Source organism: Corvus moneduloides, chromosome 8 (genome assembly GCF_009650955.1).
Source record: "Corvus moneduloides isolate bCorMon1 chromosome 8, bCorMon1.pri, whole genome shotgun sequence".
NCBI lineage: Eukaryota > Metazoa > Chordata > Aves > Passeriformes > Corvidae > Corvus > Corvus moneduloides.
The window spans coordinates 12,163,620-12,186,078 of NC_045483.1; the positions used below are offsets into that span (position 1 = coordinate 12,163,620).

Here is a 22,459-nt window from a genome sequence, read left to right on the forward strand (position 1 = left end):
AACAAAGTCAGTTTGCAAAGATGGGGTCTGGCTGGCTGGCTGGGTAGTCCCTGCCTAAAACACCCATGAAAATCCACTGTTACCTCTTTATGAGAGAGGAGTAAGGAAGGATAGAAGAGGGCATTGCATGACAGATGTGATTCTCCAGCTCTTGACATCCCTTTTGGGGACTGCCTGAACACAGGAGTCGTCATACTGACAAAGAAGGGGACCCATTAATGAAGAGCCAGCCCCCATTCCCACAGGATGCCATCCTAAATCTGTCATGTTATGGAGCAGATCAGGAGTTTGGTTCCCTGGATGATCTGACAGCACTGAACAAAACAGAGGTAAAACCAAAACAGGCTGTAAATCATGCTGACAATATCTGGTGTGTGTTTTTGCTAACAGTAGGGATGCAGTTAATATCAGCACCCTGCTAATGGCCCTGTGCTGCTTTTGGGATGCACCCTCCAGCACCCTGCTTGCAGCTGCAATGCAGTGTTTGATTCTGCTGCCAGGGTTTTTTTTAAGGACCAGAGGGTTTTTTGAAGCCCTGCAGCCTCCTACCAACCCATCTAGCCTTTGCGCTGGGCTGATATGAGTTGAGCTGCTCCTGCTTGCATGAATTTAGGGCAGGCACTCTTAAGTTTTTGCATTGTGAGGACTTCAGTGTGGCTTGGTAAGGTTAGCGAACTAATAAACCCTAAAATCTTCGTGGGGCTATGCTGTATTTCAACAATTGGCTTGAAAGGGTTGAAATTTAAAGAAGGATGGAGAGTAAATATTTTTTTAAATGTCTAAGTGATGTAGGAAGCAGTGATTAATGGAAATGACCTTGGTGCTTTGCTCCCTTTCAGTGAAGTGCTTAGACTTGCCCTTGTGTTTAAAACTGGAACCTCTGCTCTGACAGTGCTGTCAGATGCAATTCTCCTGTCTGAAGGCCAGAGCTGAGTGTCCAAGGGCACCATTACTGCAGTGTCTCTCACTGGGACACGCTGGTCTCCTGCTGCTTATGTGCAATCTGAAAGAACACTTAAAGCCTGTGGGTTTTGTACGGATAAAAAAATTGAGGATGTAAGGAAAGATGCTCCTCTTTTGAAGTTAGCTCTTCTTTCAGGCAGGATTTTTACTGTGACCTGCAGTGAGCCTTTTAGAACATGCCTAGGTTGTGCAGCCTGAGCATCTGGGCTGGCTGTGGATGTGCCAGCTCTGGAAAAAAATCCAGCAAATTGCTTGCACCCCATCACAAAATTATGAGCCTTCCCCAGAAGCTAATTGACCTGATAGGGCATGGCATCAGCATGGCTCTGGCATGTCTGCATGACCCTGTGGTGCCACATAACTGGCACTATTCATCTCTCTAAAACAGGCATTGTGGTGTGGCCTTACTTCCCAGGGGTGCTGTCGGGACAAATCCTCTGTAGATACCAGAGTAACAGGGGACGTATAATCACTATGGATAGATGGAAAAGTATGAAGTAGCCTTTGTCCAAGCATCTTCCAGTGTGGTTAAGTTGGATGAAGCCAGTTTAATTTAGCACTGGGGAAAGAAAATGCTTCTGGCAGGAGACTTCAATAGCTGCTCTGTGAAAGGACAGTGTGGGCTTTCTGAGAAGCTCTTCAGAGATGCACCAAGTGCCTCTGTCATCCCAAACCAGCACCTCAGAATGTTTTGCCAGTCTGTGTTAGCCACAAATGCTGGGCTCGTTCTGTGGAGCCTTTAGAGAAAGCTGCATTTCTTATGAAAAATACCAAATGTCTCAGCTGGGAAACAGCATTCCCTCTTCTGATGGATCGTGTTGGGGAAAGACCCCCAGTCTCTGCTCCCCGCCTTCTCCTCCCCTGGCTGTTTTAGTTGGATACTGAGAGGTTTGTAAGATTTCCAAGATTTCTTGTGGAAATTTTCAGACCTGAGAAAGGCATTTTCCCTTTGGGGATTACACCATGCTGTAAATGTCTGTTCTCTTTATTTTATATGCATTTTCCTGCTTTTGTTTGACTTTCTCACGGATTGCACTATATTTAATTCAGAACATATCCTATAATGCTGTAATTGTCAGGCATGTCAGCTGGTTATCCAGATGACTTTTTGCTGTAATTTTTTTTTTCTTTCAAAATAAAAGGAAAGCAGTTGCTGCTGCTTCTCAGGGATTGAATTATTGCACTTCTCTTGAATGCTGTGGCATCATGTAACACCACAAGGGAGCCAGTGTCACTGGCTGCCTGATACAGTTATTCCTGCTGCATTGTGGAACTTGTTACAGCTTTAGGAAGAGATGGAGTTTCACCTCCTTCTGCTGTGTGAGATGTCAGTTCTATGTGTGAGTGGCTAACAGATGAGCTCCCCTGGGCTCAGTCTGTTCCACGCCCTCACCCAAAGATCTTTTGCAAACTTTTCCTAGTTGGTGTTATGCTCAGGAACAGCTCTGCTCTGGCCAATTTTGAAGGGGTGGGAGTTAAGCAGACCTCCTGCTGTCTTGTGTCCGTGGGAGTGAACTGGTTTGTTGTTCCTGTGAGAGGGTGGAGCAGAGGAGAAATAAAAAGAAGCTCAGAGAAACCTAGAGAAAATTCTCTTACAGCTGTATGCTGTGGAGGGATCTGCCCCAGTGGCAGAGGTTTCATTCCCTGCCTTGCATCTCCTTTTGTCACTGATCTCAGCAGGTATGGTCCTGAGCTGGAGTAAATCAAATCCTTCCACTCACATCATGAATGCTCCACTGATTAACCTTAGCAGAAAACCTATTCTAAAACCAAACAATTGAAGAAATTATCTTCTCTAGACCAGTATGTAGAAGGTGAATCTGTGGAGATGGCTAACCATCTTCCTTAGGTGAAAGACCCCCTTGGATTCCCTGGTTAACCAGGATTTGGAATATGCTATAGATGGACAAGCCCACAAATGAGAGGATAATCGTATCTGAAAACCACCAATAATACTTCTTCCATTTGCTTCTGTCCTGCTGGGTTTAGATGAGTGTAGTTCTCTGAGTTCAGTCTCTGACTCCTGCTCTGCAGCATAAGGCTCAGAGCCTGTGATGGCTCTTGATTAAATCTCACGCCACCTACCTGAGATCTGTCTCACATTTTTCAGGTGCAAAAGCAGAGACAGGACCAGAGAGGTTTATCCACAGGAAAACTCTGGCAGACGACAGAATTCAAACCCATCCTGGCCATTTCCTGTCTTGCAGATCACATGGTTTATAATTCAAAATATAGCTGATGATGCTGAAACCATCAATCCTGTCAGCAAGCAGCACAGCTGGTTTCCAACTTCAAAATGAAAGGAAATTACTGCAGCTCCTCAGGGGTTTAATTAATAACTCCTATTCTGATATCTTACCTCTCCTTCTCATCTAAACTTGTGTTATCTGCATTAGGGACTTTCAGTCTTTTCTGATTTGCAGATGCCCTTAACCCCTCTTGCTGAGGATGTGAATTCCATCATCACTAGTTTCAGATCCCTGGCAGTATTTTTGCTTTTCTTCCAGTTTCTTTGGCAGACTCTCTCAGAAGTGTGCACACAACCCCATACATGTACAGATGCCTCCTCTCCTCTTACCTGTCTCCCAGTTGGCTGTAGCCCTTCTTTCCTCCTCGGGACTCGTACGTAGATCAGATCAGCCTTGTGAGAAGGGATGTGCCTGATGCCTGACTGTCCTCATGTACTTTACCTTTCAAGTCCAGGAGTGTCTAAATTAAAGTTATTGTCAGTTTGCCTCATTTTTATGAAAAAATGCATTTTCTGATGAGTGCTTGGAAAGAGGGAAGTTGATGTGCTTGTTGGCATTCAGTGTAGGAAGAACTGTAGTCTTGACCATTTGGGTGGCCAAGAGTAAGGTGGCAGGCTGAGGTTTCTAGGGGCCCCTTGCAAAAACTCCGCTGCTCTTGGTCATGGTTTGATTTTCAACTGCTCTTTCTCTGGGACACAAGTAAATTATACCCTGGAAAGGGAGCGAGGCCTCATCTCTCTTTGTAGGAGTTCAGAGTCCATCATTTTGCAAAGGTGGATGTTGTTTTGCTTGCCAAAGTAAGGGCTTGCATGAAAGTCATCCTCAGGATCTTTGTGTTATAAAAAAATCTCCCTGTGACTACTGCAGTGCTGACTTCCTGCGGAGCTTTGGTTTTATCTGTGCACATGACAAACCTGCATCCACTTGAAAAGGAACCAGAAAGATTTCCACACTAAGAGATTATGTAGGTGTCCTCATCTGCTCATTTCAAAAGGAGAACTCCACTCTTCTGACCAGAGGAGTTAAAACTGCTGCAAGGAAGGAAGGGGAGGAACCAACAGCCCAGCAGGAACCCATCTATAGTGTAAGGCATAGGTGGGGGTCAGGTGACTGTCTCAGTGGATTAATTTCAGGGAGCTGGATTTGGACACAAACTTCCAAAACCTCAAAACCAAATGAGGAACAAAGCTCTCACTGGCAAATGCCCCAGGGTCAAGCCACTGAACAGTTTATATGTTCATGTCCTCTGCACTGGTTGGTTTGTAGCAGAGTAAAAGCCTCTCCTGCAAAAGAGAAATTGCCTCTTAGTCTTGGGTGCTGTAAGTTCTTATGTCTGCAGCAGCAAGAAATGTTGTTTCATGAAAATTTAACCAAGATAGGTAAAATGTAGTAAGTAAATTATCAGGAAGATGCTTGGCTTTTCATCCTCAGAGATGCTACTTCCAGCGTCTCCAAGGGCACTTGTTTTTCTTTATTACGATTTTTAACCAGGTGTTACCATTGCAAAGCAGACAGGGCTGAATCTTATTTTCACAGCAGAGCTGATGTGAAATGACCAGAGATGCTGTTATCTGGCAAACACAAATGGTTCTTGTGTGCAGGAGCATCTCTTTCTTCATGGCATATTTGCATTTTAGGTAAAGGTGGCCTGAGGCAGAAGAGATGAGAAGGAAGATGCCTGGAGAACTGGTTGAGTTGATACTCTGAAATCTTCCTATTTCATTCTTGCAAGTCAAGTGATTTCATGGTTATGTACAAATTGAAAGGAGTGGAGTGGGCCAGTGCTTTTGAGTCTGTTTTCGTTTTAATGAGCAGCAACTCACATGAGTAATTCCCTTGATTTTTAATGAGATTAATTGCATGATCGTTTGCTTACCACTGCAAGAAAGTCATAATCTGGACCACAAGGTTTTATAGCAGGTCTTCTAAAGGAGTTTTAGGCAGAAGCAAGAAGGAAGGTGCTCAGGATTGTGCAGGACTTGGGTAGGAAAGATGTCAGCAAACCCAGAGCAGTTTGGAGAGACAAAGCCTGGAGAGGCAATTTTGGTGGTGAGTTATTCGTGGACACGCATCTGTTGTGCCAGAAGTGAGAGTGGGATGTGTTTGTTCAGCCTGACTCCAGACATGCTGCCTGAATGGATGGAAAGCTCACTTCCTGGTTTCCATATACCCTCCCTGTTTCCAAACGGATCCTCCACCCTGTGATACAGGGACATGGTAACAGTTTTTTTCTGCTCACCGTACCAGTCATGCAATTGGAGGCTCCTCCTCATTGTAAGCAAATTAACCTCCTCCAGGTTTGCCAAAATGCACTGCCCAGCTGTGGTTTTTTTTGTCTGCCCAAAGTCAACTACATCCCTAATTCAGTTTGTTGGGACTCTGCATCCAGACTGCCCTTCTTTTCCTCCATACTGGGATAATTTTACTCCAGGTGACAGAATTGCTTTCTGATTTAGCACACTTTGTCCCTAAGTTAACTGTCACAGATCAAAGATGTGAGCAACAACTTGTGGAGACTGCCCATGTCTGAACAGAATAACCTGGGGCATTAAATGAAGGGTTTTTCTAATCAGTCATATGTGTATTTGCAGTTATAACAAGAATAACTTCCTTTAATGGAAAAAACATTTGTCACAGACAAAAGAGTTTTTGACTTTCAGATGCTCTGCAGACATCTAATTAAGAGAACTGAAAATCTGTTTATTGGTCTTTGTCTGTTAGGATTGTCTGTGAGGAAAGGGCTTCCTACCAGGAAGAGTTTTGGTAGTTCAGCCCTTAACTTTCTTCATTCCCAGCTACTCCATTTGTCTCCTCAGAGCTGGGCTGAGTGGGGATGTTAGGCATTGGCCTGGGACACCCCATCACATTTGGAAGATTTGGGATGTTTCATTCAGGTCCACTGATGGTTTTTTTCTCCTGTATACATCTCTTCCTCATCTTCCACTTTGCATCCTTCTCTGTGGGTGGGAGGATACAGAATCCTGCTTCTCTAGGACTTTAGCTCTAACTTGCACTGGCTTTGAATGGCAGAACTGGGTGCAGGAAAGTGCTGAGGAAGGCTCCCTGCTTCTGCTGCACTTTATTTGACTTTAACATCCTGAAGGATCCATGGCTTCTGGAGTGCCCCTGCCTCCCCCAGCTCCCTGCCATCCAGACCCTCCCAGTGAAGGCAAGAGCTGGGGTGGAAAGTGTAGTCTAGGAAAGCTTAGCCAAACTCTTCCAGCTGCAGTTTATTGCATCTATTTTGCTGATATCCACCCTTTAGATAAATAGCACTAAGTTATACACGTTGTGACTCTCTTGATGTGGTTAAAAAGGCTTGTATTAGCCAAGCTAATCTAACTCCAAGAATAACCATGGGAATTTGACTGTATCAGTTCCAGCTTCAATCAGTCACCGCATAGTAAAGTGAGAATTGCCTTCCTGGCTAAAAGTGTAGCAACAGTGAAACTTCAAGTCAGTAGGTAGGGATTCCCTCCCCCTCCTTTTTTTTCCCTCTTCTTTGAAGGAAACTCCTGCCCGTGCCTGACCTCAGACACCCAGAGCTCTACCTACAAGAAAACAAAATTTCCCATTTTCAATAAAAAAATGTGTCTCTGTAGGCAGAAAAACGAGTTAGCTAACAATCCGCAAAGCTATGGTCTATTTATTTACCAGGCTGACTCCCTGATGGGGAAACATGTGGGATCTTTTAAATTCTTCTCCTGCACAGATGTTCCTTCTACTCCCGAGTTTCCTCTTGATCTTTGGTTTGCTGTGCCATATGGTGAAAATGCTGGAGATGTTGTGTGAGGTGGAAGACGAGAAGGATTCTGTGTGCTTAAAACAAAACCAGTAAAAAATAAAAAAAAAAATAACTCCGACTGTTTTTTCCCCAAGTTAGCAAAAAAATATTTTTAAAAGGAAATCTGTCGAGCTAGCAAAACTGCTGTTAACTCACACAGGCTCTCTGTTGGACACGTAGCACTGATGAGATTAAATGCTGATTGCTGATTGACAAGTATCCCCTCCCTTCCCCCAGCTCTTGCTGCCACTTTGGGTATTTGTATTGAGCTGTAGATCCAGTTCAGGTGAGGGAGATAGGGGTTCTGCAAGGGCAAGTAACATGACTGCTTGCTTTTCCTTCCTTGCCTTCTTCAGAGATCACAGGGGTTGTGGACTATGAGTTGAAAGACATCTCTCCTGGTATGTTGGAAAGGAGCCCTGGGGCTGGCAGGAGTTTTGGAGTTCCCCCTGCCCAAGGGAGCCAGGGCTTCTGAGTAGAGAGGGGACATAGAACATCATAGAGACATCATGCATATGAAACATGGGGAGAAATGAAACACAGTGCGAAGATTTGGGTCTCTGTCTTGGTAGCACCACAGGCTGAATGAGAGCGAAAGGTTGCAGAGGGTGAATGGGAGAGATGAGAGGTTCTGGCAGTTTTCAGGGCTGGAGTTGGTCTCTTTTGGGCAAGTCCATGATGGTGTCATTAGAGCAGGTGCATCTTTTTGTCTGAGGCCTTTCAGCTGGTCTTCAGCCTCAGTGGCACTGGTCCATCAGGTTTCATCACCCAAGGATATATTGTAGGGCTCCTTTAGGAATGTCAGACCAGCATGCAGCTTTCCTAGGCTAGGAAAAACCATGTGCTAAAGGGTGCTTGGCTAAGAGCACACCCACGCTGAGCTGTGCTTTCAGGCCATTTGTGGTGTTCTGTGGGATGCTTTGCTCTCTGAGGCCTCCTTGCCGGCTGTCCTCCATGCAGGGACTGCAGTGGAAGACATTTCCCAAAACCCCATCTCTGTCTCCCTGGGAGAACAGGAATGCTCTTTCTTACTGGACCAGGGCAGGGGGTCTTTCTGGCTCTGCCATAAAAGCAGAGCAGGTGTTTTATTAGATGTGGTTTAATCTGGTTGCTTGAACAGCATTTTTTGCCAGGAGGGTGGTCTGTCAGATGGACAGGTAAAACCTGTTGCTCCACCAGCACAGGCAGCCTGTGTATTAGAGACAAGGCGTGCGTTTTGTAGCAAAAACTGGGAGCCTAATTTTAGAATGACAGCAAGGCCAGGCTCAGCTGTCTGCCTGGGCTCTGTCCCAGCTCCTCTGTGTTGCCAGAAACTTGCCCTCCCTTTCTTGGAGTGAACTGTATCATAGCTTTTTTAGTACAGGCTCCCCTCCAACAAGACAAAGTAATTCCTGCAGTTGCTTTTGTCTTAAACCACACACAGACCAAGGGATCCCTTGGTCCCTATGCAGACAGTCCATGTTTCCCCCTAAGACGTTTGTTGTGCTTCCTTTGCAGATGCAGCTTCTGGACAAGTTTCCTATTGAAGGAGGCCAGAAAGATCCCAAGCAAAGAATCATTCCTTTTCTACCAGGTAATGCTGTGGGGAAAGCCCTAAATAAGATGGGTGAGAGCAGCTGGAGACTGCAGTTCCCCAGCTACTGTCTCTAGTACTTTTTGTGACCATTTTTTTAAATGCCTTTTCCCTGGGAGCTCATACACCCAGCCTTGTGATATCAGACCTCCACCTCCTCCTAAAATAGCTGGCATGGTGTTTAGGGCTCTCAGGGGATCTTGCATCAGCTGTTCAGATTCAGGTTGGCTCGTGCCCTGTCACACAAAGGGATTTAATGGCTTCTGGGGGGCTGTGTCTGTGGGGTGCAACCAGGCAGCCTGAGCTCTGGCCACCACTTGGGAGACCACTTGGGACCAGAGTCAGTCTTTGTCATTTCTGGATGCTATGGCTCTGCAGACACTGTTACTGTACAATAAGGAATGAATAACTGGAGTTGCCACTGGGATAGAAAGGAAACTGAAGGAAGGTTAAACACAAATAGGGATTTCTGCAATGCTGGCCAAAAAGGTATTTACTTATCTTTTTGGCCTGAGCCACTGTCCCTCTGACAGCTTTCGCAGAGGGCCTGGACATGATGGATATCCTGTCCTCAGGGTAACAGCACACACTCCTACACAGCTTCTTCCAGCAGCGGCTGCAGGGATGGCATGGGGGAGGTGAGCCAGACCACAGCGTGCTCTTGAAGTGCAGGCTCTGGCCAGCTCCCTATTGTCTGACTGCACGATTCTGGCTGTTGGCTAAAAGTTTGGCTCGCTGCAGTGCCTGCCAGGATAAATGGAGTATTTTCAGCCTGTTTAAAAGGTCTGTTCTGTCTCCCGCTATTAAAAGGAGATCCCAGCTCTTCCCTTAAAATCTGTGAAGAGAAGCTGGGATGGGAGGGTTTAGTCCTCTCCAGGAGTGTGCTGCACTCCCCAACACTATTTGCAGCCAAAGCAGTTGCTCCAGATGTGTGGTGAGCACAGCTCCAGGGTTGTTGGAGAGTAGGGACTTAGAAACCAGCAGCACAAATACACAACACGAACATCAGAGCCACAGCAGGGCAGCACAGCTGCCTGGCAGCGTGCTGGCAGCCTCCATCGACCTTGTGGAAGGCAGTCCCAGGTTCGGGGTTTGTTTTCTGCAGTGTTCTGTGCTGCACCCAACCTCTGCAGCTAGAGGAAGGTGGTGTTGCCATCCATTTCCTATCTGGGATGAGAAGTCCAAGAGTGGGCTCTCTTTTTAGCTGTATCACCAACATAGACAAATCACTTTATGAAACCTCTTTGTGATAAGAATGGATACTGCTGGCCTGCCTTTCTTGCTGGAAAGCATTTTGAGGTTCTTGGAAACACTGTACAGGAGTGCAGATGGCTTCACATGAGGTACTGTAGGAAAATCCCGTCTGCAGGTAGCATTTGTTCCTCCTGTATTGACTGTCACTGGCCTATCTGTTTTATCTTCTAGAAAATGTTGGCTGACTGCACGTGGCTGCTGCTCAGCCTTTGTGCAGATCTTCATGATGAATGTCCTGATATATGGGTGCATGATATTTGCAGAGGGTGAGATAAACCCCATATGCCCATTACAACACTTCCTACCCTTCCCACCCTCCACAAACATGAGGGAGATGGTAGTGCCACATGTCCTTGAGGGGAAGAGTTATATCTGGAAAACATTTGGGTTGACTTAGTGTCCCAAAGAGAGAAGCTGCCAGAACAGAATAGACCTCAGCTGTATCTAATTTAAAATTTCTGTGATATATGTTCTACTTTTGATATCGAATCTCTGCCTCTTTCTTGAAGTGCTGAACAGCCCGTGTTGCTTTACCCAGGAACAAGGTGACTCAGCTAAATGTCAAACAGTGTCAAACTCCGATAAATAAACTAGCTGCCATAATTAGAATACGCATGGCATTTCTGCAGCTGGAGCCGTGGATTACGGAAACGAATACTTAGCTATAAACTCCCTTAATTAAAAAATGGCAAGGCAGATGTTTGTACTTAAATCCTACTTTATGAAGATGTTATGGTCCTGCTTGCTTATAGTGGGCCTGATTCAACCAAGCTGGAGAGGCTCTGCATGCTGGGTTCTGAGTGCCCGGGGTTTGCTGTTCCACTTGCAGGGTAGGACAAATCCCCCCATCAGGTCTGGCCTAGGAAGTTGGCACATTCCATCCTGCAACTCCTGTTTGTCGATGCTCTCCTGAAATAATAATTAGTAATTGACTGTGCTGGAAACCTTTTACCCATAAAACCAAGGAAAATGTAATGGAGTTCAGAGCCTTGCCCCCCAAGGAGAGACCATACTGGGTTCAGCAGCAGGAAAGTGCAGTTCTTCTTTCCTCTAGATACCTTTATCTTATGTTCATCAATTTCTTTCTTCAAATATATTTACCCTCACTTCTCCCTTACACAAATAAGGACTCTACGGTTTTCAGTGCCATGAAGAGGTGCAAAGAAATTATAAGTAGTGCCAGGTAGTCCTGTAGAAAATGTCCTGTGGACAATTGTGTAGTTTTGTTTTACTTTTAGAGAGTCACTTCTTTGCCTTCAATTTTTTGGGACTTTTTTTAACCATACTGAGAGGCCAGAAGTGGTATCTTCATCTCCTTTCCTCATTTTGTCTTCTTCCCATGAGTTTTTCCATTCTTCTCTCTGATTTCCCTTTCTAATGTTGGAAAATTCTGCATCAGGAGGGGTTGTGCAGAAGAAAACTGCGTAAGAAACTCTCTGGATTGGCCAGAGAGCATTTTTGCAGTTTGTGGTATGAATGTTTTTCTTTGGAGGGAGACTGTGGAAGAGTTAGAATAAAATTTGCTGCAAAAACCCCTCTCTAGACCAAAGAGAGTTTGGTGCTCTAAGAAGACATGGATGGAAAGTGCTGTTTGAATGTACCAGTGTGGCTGTTGGTTGAGCCCATTTGCAATACACTGATTTCTCCATCACCTCTTCTGCTGCATATCTGAAGAATGATCTTTGGAGTGTGGATGAGTAGTTTTGTTCCCTCCCTGTCAGGTACTTTTACATCTGCATGAGCAGAGAGAAGGGGTTATGGATTTGGGCTCCCTTTTTCAGGGATCTTGAGGTAATTAATGAAGGAATTTCAGCTGGAAGCAGAAGTCTCGTCTGCTGAGCTTCTGGAGACCACAGCAGCAAATGAAATGGCAGAGACAGGGCGATGCAACTCTGGGATTAACAGTTTTGCAGTGCTTGACCCAAGACTCCAGGGCTTGCATTGTTTTTCGTTTCTCTTGGCAGTAAATGGGAGAGCCATCTGGAGACAAAGCTGAAGTTGGAGGGATGTCAGCTCTTCTTGCTCCACTGTGTCTTCCAAAGTGCAGCCCTGGGGAAAACACACTGCATGGCATGAACTCATCATGTCATTCTGGCTGCTGGGCTGCAGATCCCTGCCTTGGAGAGAGGCTTGGGCTTGCCACGGCATGGAGGGCTGGCCATTGATGATGGCAGCCCCTTGCACTTCCCATATAGGTTCCACCTTGATTCTTGCTGGACTTCAAACCACTTTTGACCCCCGCTGAAGAAACAGGAGGTTTTTGCATAGGATGTGCCAGAAGGGGAAAATCCTCACTGGGTGCCTGCTCTGCAGCTTCCATGCTGCCTGGAGAGGGAGACATCCTGTTCGAGGAGACTGCTTTGTGGGCCTGGTTTTCCTAACTCTTGGGAAGCTGAGTCCTATCCCAGGGGAGCAGGGTGATCAGTGCAGGCTGCCCTACCAGCTTGGTCAAGCAGCTGGAGGAACAACACCACAGCCTGGCTCCAGTCCCTGCTTCCAGTGCTTGGGAGCCTCTACCAGAGAGGCACCTTCTCTCTTCCTTTTTTCCCCACTCACATTTTCCTCCTCCCTTGACTAGGGCGAGGAAAGAGGAAACCATCCATTTTGGGGTGCGTGCTGCCAGTGTAGCTTGGTGGCGGTGTCCCAGGGCGCTGGGAGAGATGCCAGCATGGGGGATGAGATGTCACCCAGCTGCTGTCACCCCGCTGTGCCCTGCTGAGCTGCTTTGCCCCGAGAAGAGAAACACTCCAGCACCATCTCAGAGGGGTCTCTGGGCCTTTCTCCTTCGTGGGCCCCGGGGCAGCAGGAGCACAGTGTGCGTGCTGAGGCGTTTTAGGGACTGGCAGCAAATTCAGAGCGGCACAGATCCCTGCTGGGAGTGCGAGTTCGGCCCTGTGCTCTGCTCCAGAGCTGTGGCACGTTGCTCCTGCCGGGAACAGTGGGTGGGAGTGGGGTGAGCTGATCCCTGCAGGGAGGGCTTTGCCTGACTGCTTAATCTCTGGGCAAGGCTCCCGGTTCCCCAGTGTCTCCCAGCCTGAGGTTTGCTGGAGGCTGTTCCTGCAGCACAGGGGAGTCGGCAGAGCGAGCCCCAGCCGAGGGCAGAGCCGTGTGTGAGTCAGGAGCGCTGCGGGAAGGGAGAGGTTCGCTCGGGGAGGGCGCGGGCGGCCGCCCCAGCACCGCCCAGACACCTGGGGCTGCTGAGGGGTGCCGGCAGGAGCCTCCCCGTTTTGCACAATGCAGGAGGATGGGGAATAACTTCTCCCCAATGCCGGCTGGGACCTTCCTCACCTCTGTTTCTGCCACTCCCGGGCTGCAGTGGGGAAGGAGATCTGCCGATGAACTGCATCCCAGGTGCTTATGTCTGCTTTTTGGTTTCGGTTTGAGGTGTTGGGTTTGGTTTTTTCCCCCTCCCCTTTCCAGTGCTGTCTTTTGGGCAAGATGAAGCTGAGGAAAAAGGCTTCAGTAGGTTTGCAACAACAGGATTCAGTCCCCGGTGATGAGAGCAGGGTTGTTTTTTTTTTTCCTTTCAGCTTTGTATATTCCAGCTTTTCACCTTTTGTTTTGCTCTGGGCTGGAGGAGAAGCAGTGTTTTGTTCAGCGAGCATGTGCTGGAGCAGAGATGATGTGTTCATCCTCCCAGCCAGCACCACAGTGACCCTCAGATCCAGCCATTCATGTTCCACCTGTGTAAATCGAGACCAGGATCGGCAAAATTGGGACGTGGCCGTGTGTAATTTTGTCAAAGGTGCTGCATTTCAGCAGGGTACAGTGCACAGAAAGTGTTTTCAACATCTATTCTGCCCACCTTGGGAGGTAGGGGGGTGATGTAAGGCACACACTGGCCGAGGAGGAGCCTTAGAACTTTTAGAGATATTTTTATTGCAGGCTGTTTTCTCCCTTGGAGAGCTGGTTGCTAGCAGAGCATTTAAAAGGAAATGCGTTCCTTGTCCTAATTCTTAGCTGTATTTTATGTGCAAATTTCAGATTTTTAAAAAATTTTTGATTATTCTGTCCTTCATCAGTCTGAGCCAGGGCAGCAAGTTATTAGTAAGTGATTTAAACTTTTTTTTGCAGTCATTTTGAATTCCTCAGAATTTCATTTCTGACCTACTCAGAAATGAACAGTGTTGCAGCAGTTCAAAGCTAGTCAAAAAGTAGCATAAATATTAAAAAACCCAAGAGAGATCAGATAAAATTCTCTTTATCAAGGCATGTCTTATGTTTTAGATTAAAATATGAATTAAGTTATTTGAAACAGTGTTTCTTTAATATGCAGGGTAGTCTTACAGGCATGATAGGCATACACACACAGAGAGCAGAGTCTCAGATGTCTGGTTTGCTGAGCCTTACCTGTGTAACATCAATAACCAAGATGTTCTGCTGTGCTTTTCTGAATATGAGGCAACAAATTCCCGGAAGAAAGAGGGACTCTGCTCCCATCCCCTTCCACCACCTGCAATAAGGCAGTATTGCAGTCCCCTGTCCCCATCTCTGAGGAGCTGCCAGAGGGTGGAGAGGTGACCCGTGGCACTGTGGCATGAGATGCTGTGGGTTTGAAGAGCTGTGGAAATCTTTTTGGGGGGCATTCCATAATGCAGTGCAATTTCATTTTAATGTACATATTTTACATTTTCCTGCCAGTTCTCTGAAAGGGGAGAGTGCTTCCAGGTTTAAGACAAACTTATGTTTGAGCCTGGATATTGTGTTAGCAAGACAGCTAACAGGTCCTTGGCTTCTTTCCACTCCAGCATATTTGGGAGTTGGGTGATGCTGAGCTTCTGGTGAGCTGCCCTTCAGCAGCTCCTATTGTTTGAGTTAGCAGTTTCTATTGTGTCTTTCTATTTTCTGCCTTGCTAGGAGAGCTATTGTGGAAAATTCATCTCCTGTCTCTCTCAAAAGGAGAATGGATTTCCTGTCGGCTCCAAGCTTGAAGGGAAAGCAGGGGCTGCCGGGAGGAAGCGGCTGTTCCTCGCCAGGCGGCGGGAGGATTGATGATTTTGAGGGGAACAAGCATATTCTTTTCTTTAGGCTCCGTGGAGATATTTTTAGGGTTTAAGTGTCTTCTGGTTGAAAGACAAGTCGTCAAGTATGAGGTCACAGGATGCCCTAAGGCTGCTGCCTATTGAAAAAGCTGTGGAAAAGGCATGGCCAGCGCCAGCTTTCAGAGCTGCTGCTGAGGAGGGAGCTGTAAGGAGCCCCACGGACTGGAGTGCATGGGGCTGCTGGCTTTGCATGCTGAGCCTGTTTCACAGGTCAGGCCTTCTGAAGGTCTTTGGGCATTAGTAGGGCATGAATCAAGAGTCTGATTCCATTACAAAAGGAAGAAAAAGAGGGGAAAAATATTCCTTATATCTGCCCAAGTACCTGGTCCTCTTTTCTCTCTTTCAGTCTCTTCTGAGTCCTTTCTCATCATACAGATCCAAAATCCACCAGCTGACAGCTGAAATGAGGGGCTGGAATAGAAAAAGCTATGGAATCTTTTTCTGGGGCTTGTAAACCCACTCTTCTCACACAGGTTAAGAACTCTTGTTTTGCTCAACCAGAAACCACCTCTGGGCAGAAATGAGCATATGCAAAACATGATGTGCCTCTCATTAGACCACTTGAATCTCCTGATGAGGATTTTGTAATGATCAAGCCGCAGTTTCAAGGGAAAACAAAGAATGGAAAGGGATTTGGGTTTGGGTTTCCTTGAAGCCAGAGCTAATGGGGATTCTTTATTTTTTTTTTCAGCTCTGGATGCTAGACTGAATGGCCAGAGAAGGTTTTCAGTGTAGTCTAGCTGCCTGGACTCCTTAGGGAGATATACAGACGTTTTTACTCAGAAATTAGTTGGATTTTGATTCTTGTTTTTAAAGGCAATAAATAAACACGATTATAGACTTGAAAAGCAGTTTGAGCTACATTGGGCTCGTCGTTTCCTCAGGCAGCTGTTCCAGATGAGTGTGCCCTCTACTACTATAATTACTTTTTAAAAATAGCTCTGCAAGTCTGTAATCTAAAGTGGGTGGTATGTAGTAAGTCTGAGAGCATTCTGCATTCAACCCACAGACTGGGGAGAGGGTGACTTTATATAAGGGTTTGCTTGTCTTCCTCTCTGGTTTGAAATCTGACTTTTTCCCACAATCCATCAACAAATGGCCCATACAATGAAAGTGCTTTTTAACACAGGAGTCAAGCTTTCCAGGGACTCAGATGGCTTTGCAGCCCCACAGGCTCTAGATGTTCCCTCTGGATATTACTTATCTACCTGATCTTGTCTTTGTTGTATTCAGATTTAAGTTGCCTGGGCAATACAGGAGAGACGAGCCCAGCTGAGATTCACAGCTAGGTAACAGTCTAGACCTATGTTTGAATCTGTTTTCAACCCACTTTGCCTGTTGGCTGGGCCATCTGATTTATTTATACACTCACATGCTTAAAATAGGTTGTGTTTTATTTTTTTCCTGTAGATTGGAAGCAATGAACTTGGGAATTTGCTGCTTGATTTCTCCTACTTTATTTTCTCTATCTATTGAGCTTTTTAGGTGGTGATGTTCTCTAGTCTGGTGTGTTTGCAGACCTCCCTGCTCCACAATGCAGCTTTTTCCAGGCTCTCATGAACATGTTTGTCGTTACTCATAAGGGGATCTTTATACTCAGCAGCAGAGTGAGGGGATACTGCAGGCAGGGATTTGCCAAACTTAATCTATATTCACTATAATGAAATAACCCATGGCAGTGTCTACTCCCCTGTGGGGTTTCTTTCTTACAGTTTAGTCCCATTTAAAGGGAAAGCTGAGGTAGAGAGAAGGAAATAACGTGGGAATTAGAAAGAGGAAACCAGGCATAGGTAGATGACGAAAGGAAAGAAAGTCCTAGAAGTGGGAAATTCAATCCTCTTGAGCTTCTTCCATTCAGAGAGGTGCTAATACAGGCCCCAGGCTTGTACGCAGGATTGAGGTAATTAATGTTTGCCCTCAAATTTCCGTGGGTCTGAAGTTAAGCACTTCCACCATGTCATTTTCTATCAGGGTTTTGCCACCTCTAAATAAAGAGCAGAAAATTACATTCCTTCTGCTTGTACATCCTAAGCGTTGGCAAGTTCAGACTTGCAGGGTGCTTCTTGTATTCAGGGCTCTGAACAGCACAGGGCTGACCTGGAATATGCAAAACATTTGCAATCTGGTTTGCCCATGATGGGGTTTTATTGGTGTTCAGGCTGGTGGACAGACTTCACTTTTTCACTGAGTGCACTGTTGGATGTGATTCCCACCAAATTCTTCCAACTCTTCTCACCAAATGCGGGGTAGTTTGGTATTATCTCAGGCCAGGAGTAAAACCATCAGGCTGGAGTACAGGAGAAAGGCATTTGGGCCTATTCCCACAGGGCAATGTCGTCATGGCTGGTCTATTTAAATCATTAGATGCGGAGAGCAGAAGGAAGAATGTTCCTGTATTAATCCTGCCTCGTACAAAACATAGCAAATGCAGATTTGTGTGTTTAGCAGATTTCCTCTTGGGAAAAGAAGTCTCCTATAGATAATAATCCTTTTAGCAACATCTCCAGTGAACGAGGCTTTGTCCGAAGAACAAAGAAAAAGTCTCAAGCTTGAAATATGCCTGAATTTCCTGAGTGCCCTTGCCGCTGTGTGCAGGCAGGAAACTCTGTTAGTCTGGTTTGGATGTTTGCTCTGAAGTGGCATAAACAGAGTGTCAGGTCTCCCGGGATCCTGATCTGACCCGTGGACTAGGGAATAGGGGTTCCTCTAAGCTGCAGCTGTGAGAAGGACTGCCACAGCCACAGGCAGCTCTGTGGCCACATCCCTGACTGTCCCATTTCCCCTCTGGCCACATCCTCCAAAGATCCTGGGTGGATGCAGGGGCCAGCAGCAGAGGTGAGCAGTGCAGCTACAGTAGACCCAGCACACGTGAGTGTTAAGCTGCCAGCCAGCAGGGAACTCATTTCCTGCACAATTATGGAAACAGCTGATCTGTGACATTTTAAGAAGGGGAGAAAATACAGGGCAGGGGAAGGAAGGCCCTGGCTATGTAAATATTTACTCTTGCACAATATCCCAACCCCCATCTTCTTCTAGGGCCTGGGAGAAGAAGGGATCGCTTGCTGCTGGCTCTGGCACATGGTGACAGGGGCTGGGAGAGCCAGCAGTGAGCTGCCTGCAGCTGGAAGGAGGACACTGTCTGCCACGCAAAAGCTGCTTCGCTGGAGTGTGATACTGCCCTGCTTACCCCACCTGCTCCCTGCTCCTTCCCATGGCCAGGGATGTGCTGCTGGACCACTAAGAGCTTGCTTGAATCACCTGCCTGGGCCTCGTTTCCCATTTCTTGGTCTAACAAAGTCTGACAAAGCCAAGGCAGTGAGGTACCTCTGCTAGTGAGGTAACAGGTACCCCTGCTCCTTCCCAGAGAGCAGAGGAGCTCTGGAAAGGGTGTTTGGGAAATGAAGACACAGAGCATTCCAGGGTAATGCTGCTGCAGGCAGTTGAGGTGTCCAGACCTGGGGACTGCTGCATCTTGTGTGATGCCATCACCATGTCACATGCCCACCACCAGCCAGGCCTGGAGCAGATGTGAACGGTGTTGTGAGCAGAGGAGGCGCTCGGAGGCACATCACTAGATCTGATTGAAAACACCTTTGGGCACAAGGCAAAAAAAAGACCCTCAGAGACAGGAAAAGGCTTTTCTTGTGGTCGTGTTCAACCTGATATAATACTTGTTTTCAATTTCTTTCCCTTACCCTAGACAAAAATGTTGTTTTTTCCATTCCTGTCAAAGAGAGGGTGAATTGACTCTGTGGTCTTTAAATACTGCTGAGTTGTCCTTGCATTAGCCTCCCTTGGCTGTGGTGGTGGCTGCAGTGGTATCTGACCACCAGGGCATTTCTGAAGTCCCTCCTGTGTGTACCCAGCAGGTGAAGAGAAGGCTGTGGTGTGCTTTGCTTTGTCCAGTTTGTGTTTGTAGCCAGGATTGCACAGTCTAAGCCATGCTTCTGCAGTGCAGCAGCCTGAGGTGACTCTGTCAGCATGGAGTGATGTGTGTGAGGAGATTCAGTGGGTCCCAGTAGGAGTGACACCAATCCACTGGTACGTCTGGCTGTAGTCTGCTCTCCCAGTGCTGTTTGTGAAACCAGAAGAGTTGGAATAGGTGGGATTCAAAGATTTGTTTCATGGAAGTGGTTGATGTGGTAGGAGAGGTAACTCTAGCCTGTTGCCCTCCACCCCTTTCATCAAGGAAATACTGGCTAAGCTCACTCCGCAGAACATGCACCGTCACTCAGTGAATAAACACAAGGGATTTGTTTTGGGTTAATTCTGCTCCTGGAAATCAAACCCATTCGTGGTCAGAAGACATCTTTTTTTCTTGGAAAGGGACCAAGGTTAAGAAGACAAGGAAGGCAGGTTAGTTAAAATATGTCAAAGTCTCTTGGGTGTAAGTAAAGACTATAAATAAAAGTCTTTTAACTTGGAAAAGAACTTTAGAGTGATATGATCAGGCTCAATTTAGTCCAAATATTGCTTTATGCCATTAAGCTGTTATCAGGTTTTGGTTCAACTGCAATAGTTTTATGGCTTCACTGCAGTGGGAACAGTTGCAGCCTTTATGCAAGTAAAGCATTTCCCCTGAAACGTTTGCAGGGAAGACTGCTGTATTGTGCAGGAACCTGGGAGTAAAACTGCCTGGAAACTAATAGCTGGGAAGGTCACCTCCTCTAAATCTTTTTTTTTTTTTTCTCATTCCAGTGTAGCTACACAATCTAAGGATTTATATTGTGAACAATGAAGGGATTTAAATGAGGTTTAGTTTTACATTCCTGTTAATGAATCTTCAAACTTAGTAATAAAAGCTGAACATTTTTACTTATTTCCTCTTAAGCTGCAAACATGTCTGATTCAGCAGTGTCTTGAGATGATTTGTCAGGATGAGAAAATAAGTCACATCCCTCTTCCTCTTGGGATTAATAGAGAACAAGAATAATCCTGTACCCATAATATTATTTCAGTTGGGCTTGCATAATAGCCTGGAAATGGTTATACTCAATGCAATGCTTTGTAATAATGACGTTTCATCCTTTGAAGTTAGGTTAGTGCATGTCACAATGTTAGATCTGCACAAATAATAAAACACACACACCCCTCCAGTTGTTCTTAACTAGTCTTCATTTTCTGGTCCAAGTTTTGCTACAGTCGATTAGAAGAGAGTGGATTTTAACGCTGTTATCCAGCACCATCACAGTCTCTCATTTGGTGTGTTTGCATGTCACTGTGCAGCTGAAGGTTTAGGAAGATCCTGGTGTTTCTAAGAAGTCTTTCCATGTGCATGCTTAAAGTCTCTGCAGAGCCTGAGTAATTCCACCAAAATCATTGTAACTGACCCTGTCCGTGAGCCAGGTTTTCCGCGCATCTGGGCCCTTACTCCTGGCTTCCATTAAAGAAAGTGAGAGAAATCAGGCCTCCCATAATTACTTACAATCTGTGAGCTAGGCACATATGTAAATATTTTCAGGGTCACAGCTTAGCTCTTTACTTTTAATATACTTTGTTATTAGTAATCGGTTTGGAAGAGATTGAAAATCCCACCCATAAGTTTCTGTAGTGTCAAGCCTGCTCAGCCTTGACCTCTGCTCCCAATGGTATCATTGGATTTACTGTTGACTTCAGCAGGAGCAGTCACAGTGGGTCTGAGTGCTTTTGAAAACCCTTTCCCTCTGTTTTTCTGTGTAAAACCCATCACTGTAGCTGCCAGATTATATGATACTAGGGTTTAAAATGACTTAAGAATGAAATCAGACTGATAAGAAGGCTAAGTTGTAATAAAGCTAAGCAAAGTAAACTTGCTTTCTTTCTAAGACAAAGTGACTTTCACAAGGTTTTAATTTTCTCTGGCCCAAGTGGAAAAGAGTTTTGTTCATTGTGAGCATCCATGTGTCCACACTGCTCCAGCAAAGCCCAAGATGACATCCTGCACCCACTACCATACAGGCTTACCCTGGGGATGTGGGACCAGTTGAGGGGGGCTGGAGCCCACTTTGGGGGCTTGGTTTCAATTTCTCTCTGTCCCCCTACCCACAGGGTATGAACTTGGGAATCACCAGTTAAGCCCATATTTAGTTACTAATTCTGCCCAAGATGTGTCCCTAGTTTTCCCCACTGCCAGAAGTTCTTTACCAATAGGAAATAGAAGACCTGGGGACTCAAGTAGAAGAAAGAGAGTCCAAATCTACCCCCAGACTCTCTGCACATATTGTACTGGGGAAAAAGGGAGACAAACTAGAATTGCCGTATCTCCCTGTGGCAATAGAAGAACAAATCCAGAAAACATTGCATAGCACTTAAATACTGCAGCAGTAAAGTCCTTCTGTAGTGACCTATTCCCTGACTGGTGGTATTGCTGTGTTGAAAGCCTCCATGCTCACATCTTTTTGCAGATGTCCTCTGGAGCAGGGTGGTGTCTTGCTGTAAGAATGATGATAAATACTTAGCTTTTATGGATTATTCCTCACTACTTGTTCTCTGTTTCACTGGAGATCAGCTATACTCATCATCTATTTGGATTTTCTCCCCTGGGCCCATTTTTGGTTTTTTGCAATTCAACCAAGTCCTTTGTTCTGTGGTGTCAGCAGATAGGAGTGTTCTTCCAGGCAGCCATGAGGACAGAAGTGTGTGGGCAAGGCTGTTGCCTCTCTGCAGCTTTCTGCTCCTCTTCTCCCATCAACAGCTCCCTGTGCATGATACTCACTTCAAGGCGTGGTTGTCTCCTCTCTACACCATCCATTTCTCGGTTCACCTCCCCTTGAAAAGAGCGTCCAGATGTTATAATCCTCTGGTAAGCCCTAAAACTGGCAGGATTTTTGTGTTTGTTTCCATCCTCCTGTTTTATTTTCATAAGCCTATAGATTGACTTTATTTCTCTTAGAGGTCTCTGGGCTGAGAGATTGCTACTCATCCACTTTTAATTAAAGCAATATAGGGAATTAGGCCTTTCACAGGGGTGGTTCTGATGATGGCTCTGACTGTTTTTGTTAGTCTTCCTCCCATTTGAGCATATGCTTCGAAGTGTGAGTTGGAGCTTAAGCTTTTTAATTACCAGAGAGTGAAATTACTACATTATGGTGAATTGATTCGTTTGCAAAGGAAAAACTGATTCTTGGCTGCTGCTGTGTGCAGTAGTGTAATAAAGAGAGGAGGGTTCACTGCTGCAGCCTCAGAGGATGGGAGGGTGGTGGGTGCAAGAAGGGAGTAAGGATTTGAGCATTAGAGCGTTGAGGCGTTTGGTGGGGCAGCTCAGGGTGATCTGTGATTTTTGCAGTGGGTTTTTGAAGGGGTGGAAGTAGTGGGAGCTCAGTCCCTCACCCTGGCAGTGTCCAGCTGTTTCCCACAGGAGTCTGTTTTAGATTAGGCTGCCAAAGCCACAGTTTCTCTTGACAGTGGTACCACACTAGAAGAGTGGGGGTGTAGGACTGAGGAGGTCCAGAGAGCCAAGTACTGCTCTTCCCAGGTGATTTATAGTCTCTCATTCCCATTCTGTCCTCCTTCAAAGCAATGCTCTCAGGCTTATAAAACCAGGCTTCATGCAAGCAGAGGCTGGTGCAGACAGGGAGCCTCCCATTGGCATATGGGGGTCACAAACTGGTCTTTT

The 22,459-nt window shown here is 46.1% G+C and overlaps 1 protein-coding gene across 1 annotated transcript in view; it reads left to right on the forward strand.

The window, feature by feature from the left end:
• SH3PXD2A (SH3 and PX domains 2A) overlaps nucleotides 1-22,459 on the forward strand; it is a 253,851-nt gene that overhangs the window by 61,545 nt on the left and 169,847 nt on the right. Inside the window, exon 3 of the mRNA XM_032116746.1 lies at nucleotides 8,494-8,569. Within this exon, the coding sequence (XP_031972637.1) occupies nucleotides 8,494-8,569 (76 nt within the window). The remainder of the gene's footprint in view (nucleotides 1-8,493; nucleotides 8,570-22,459) is intronic.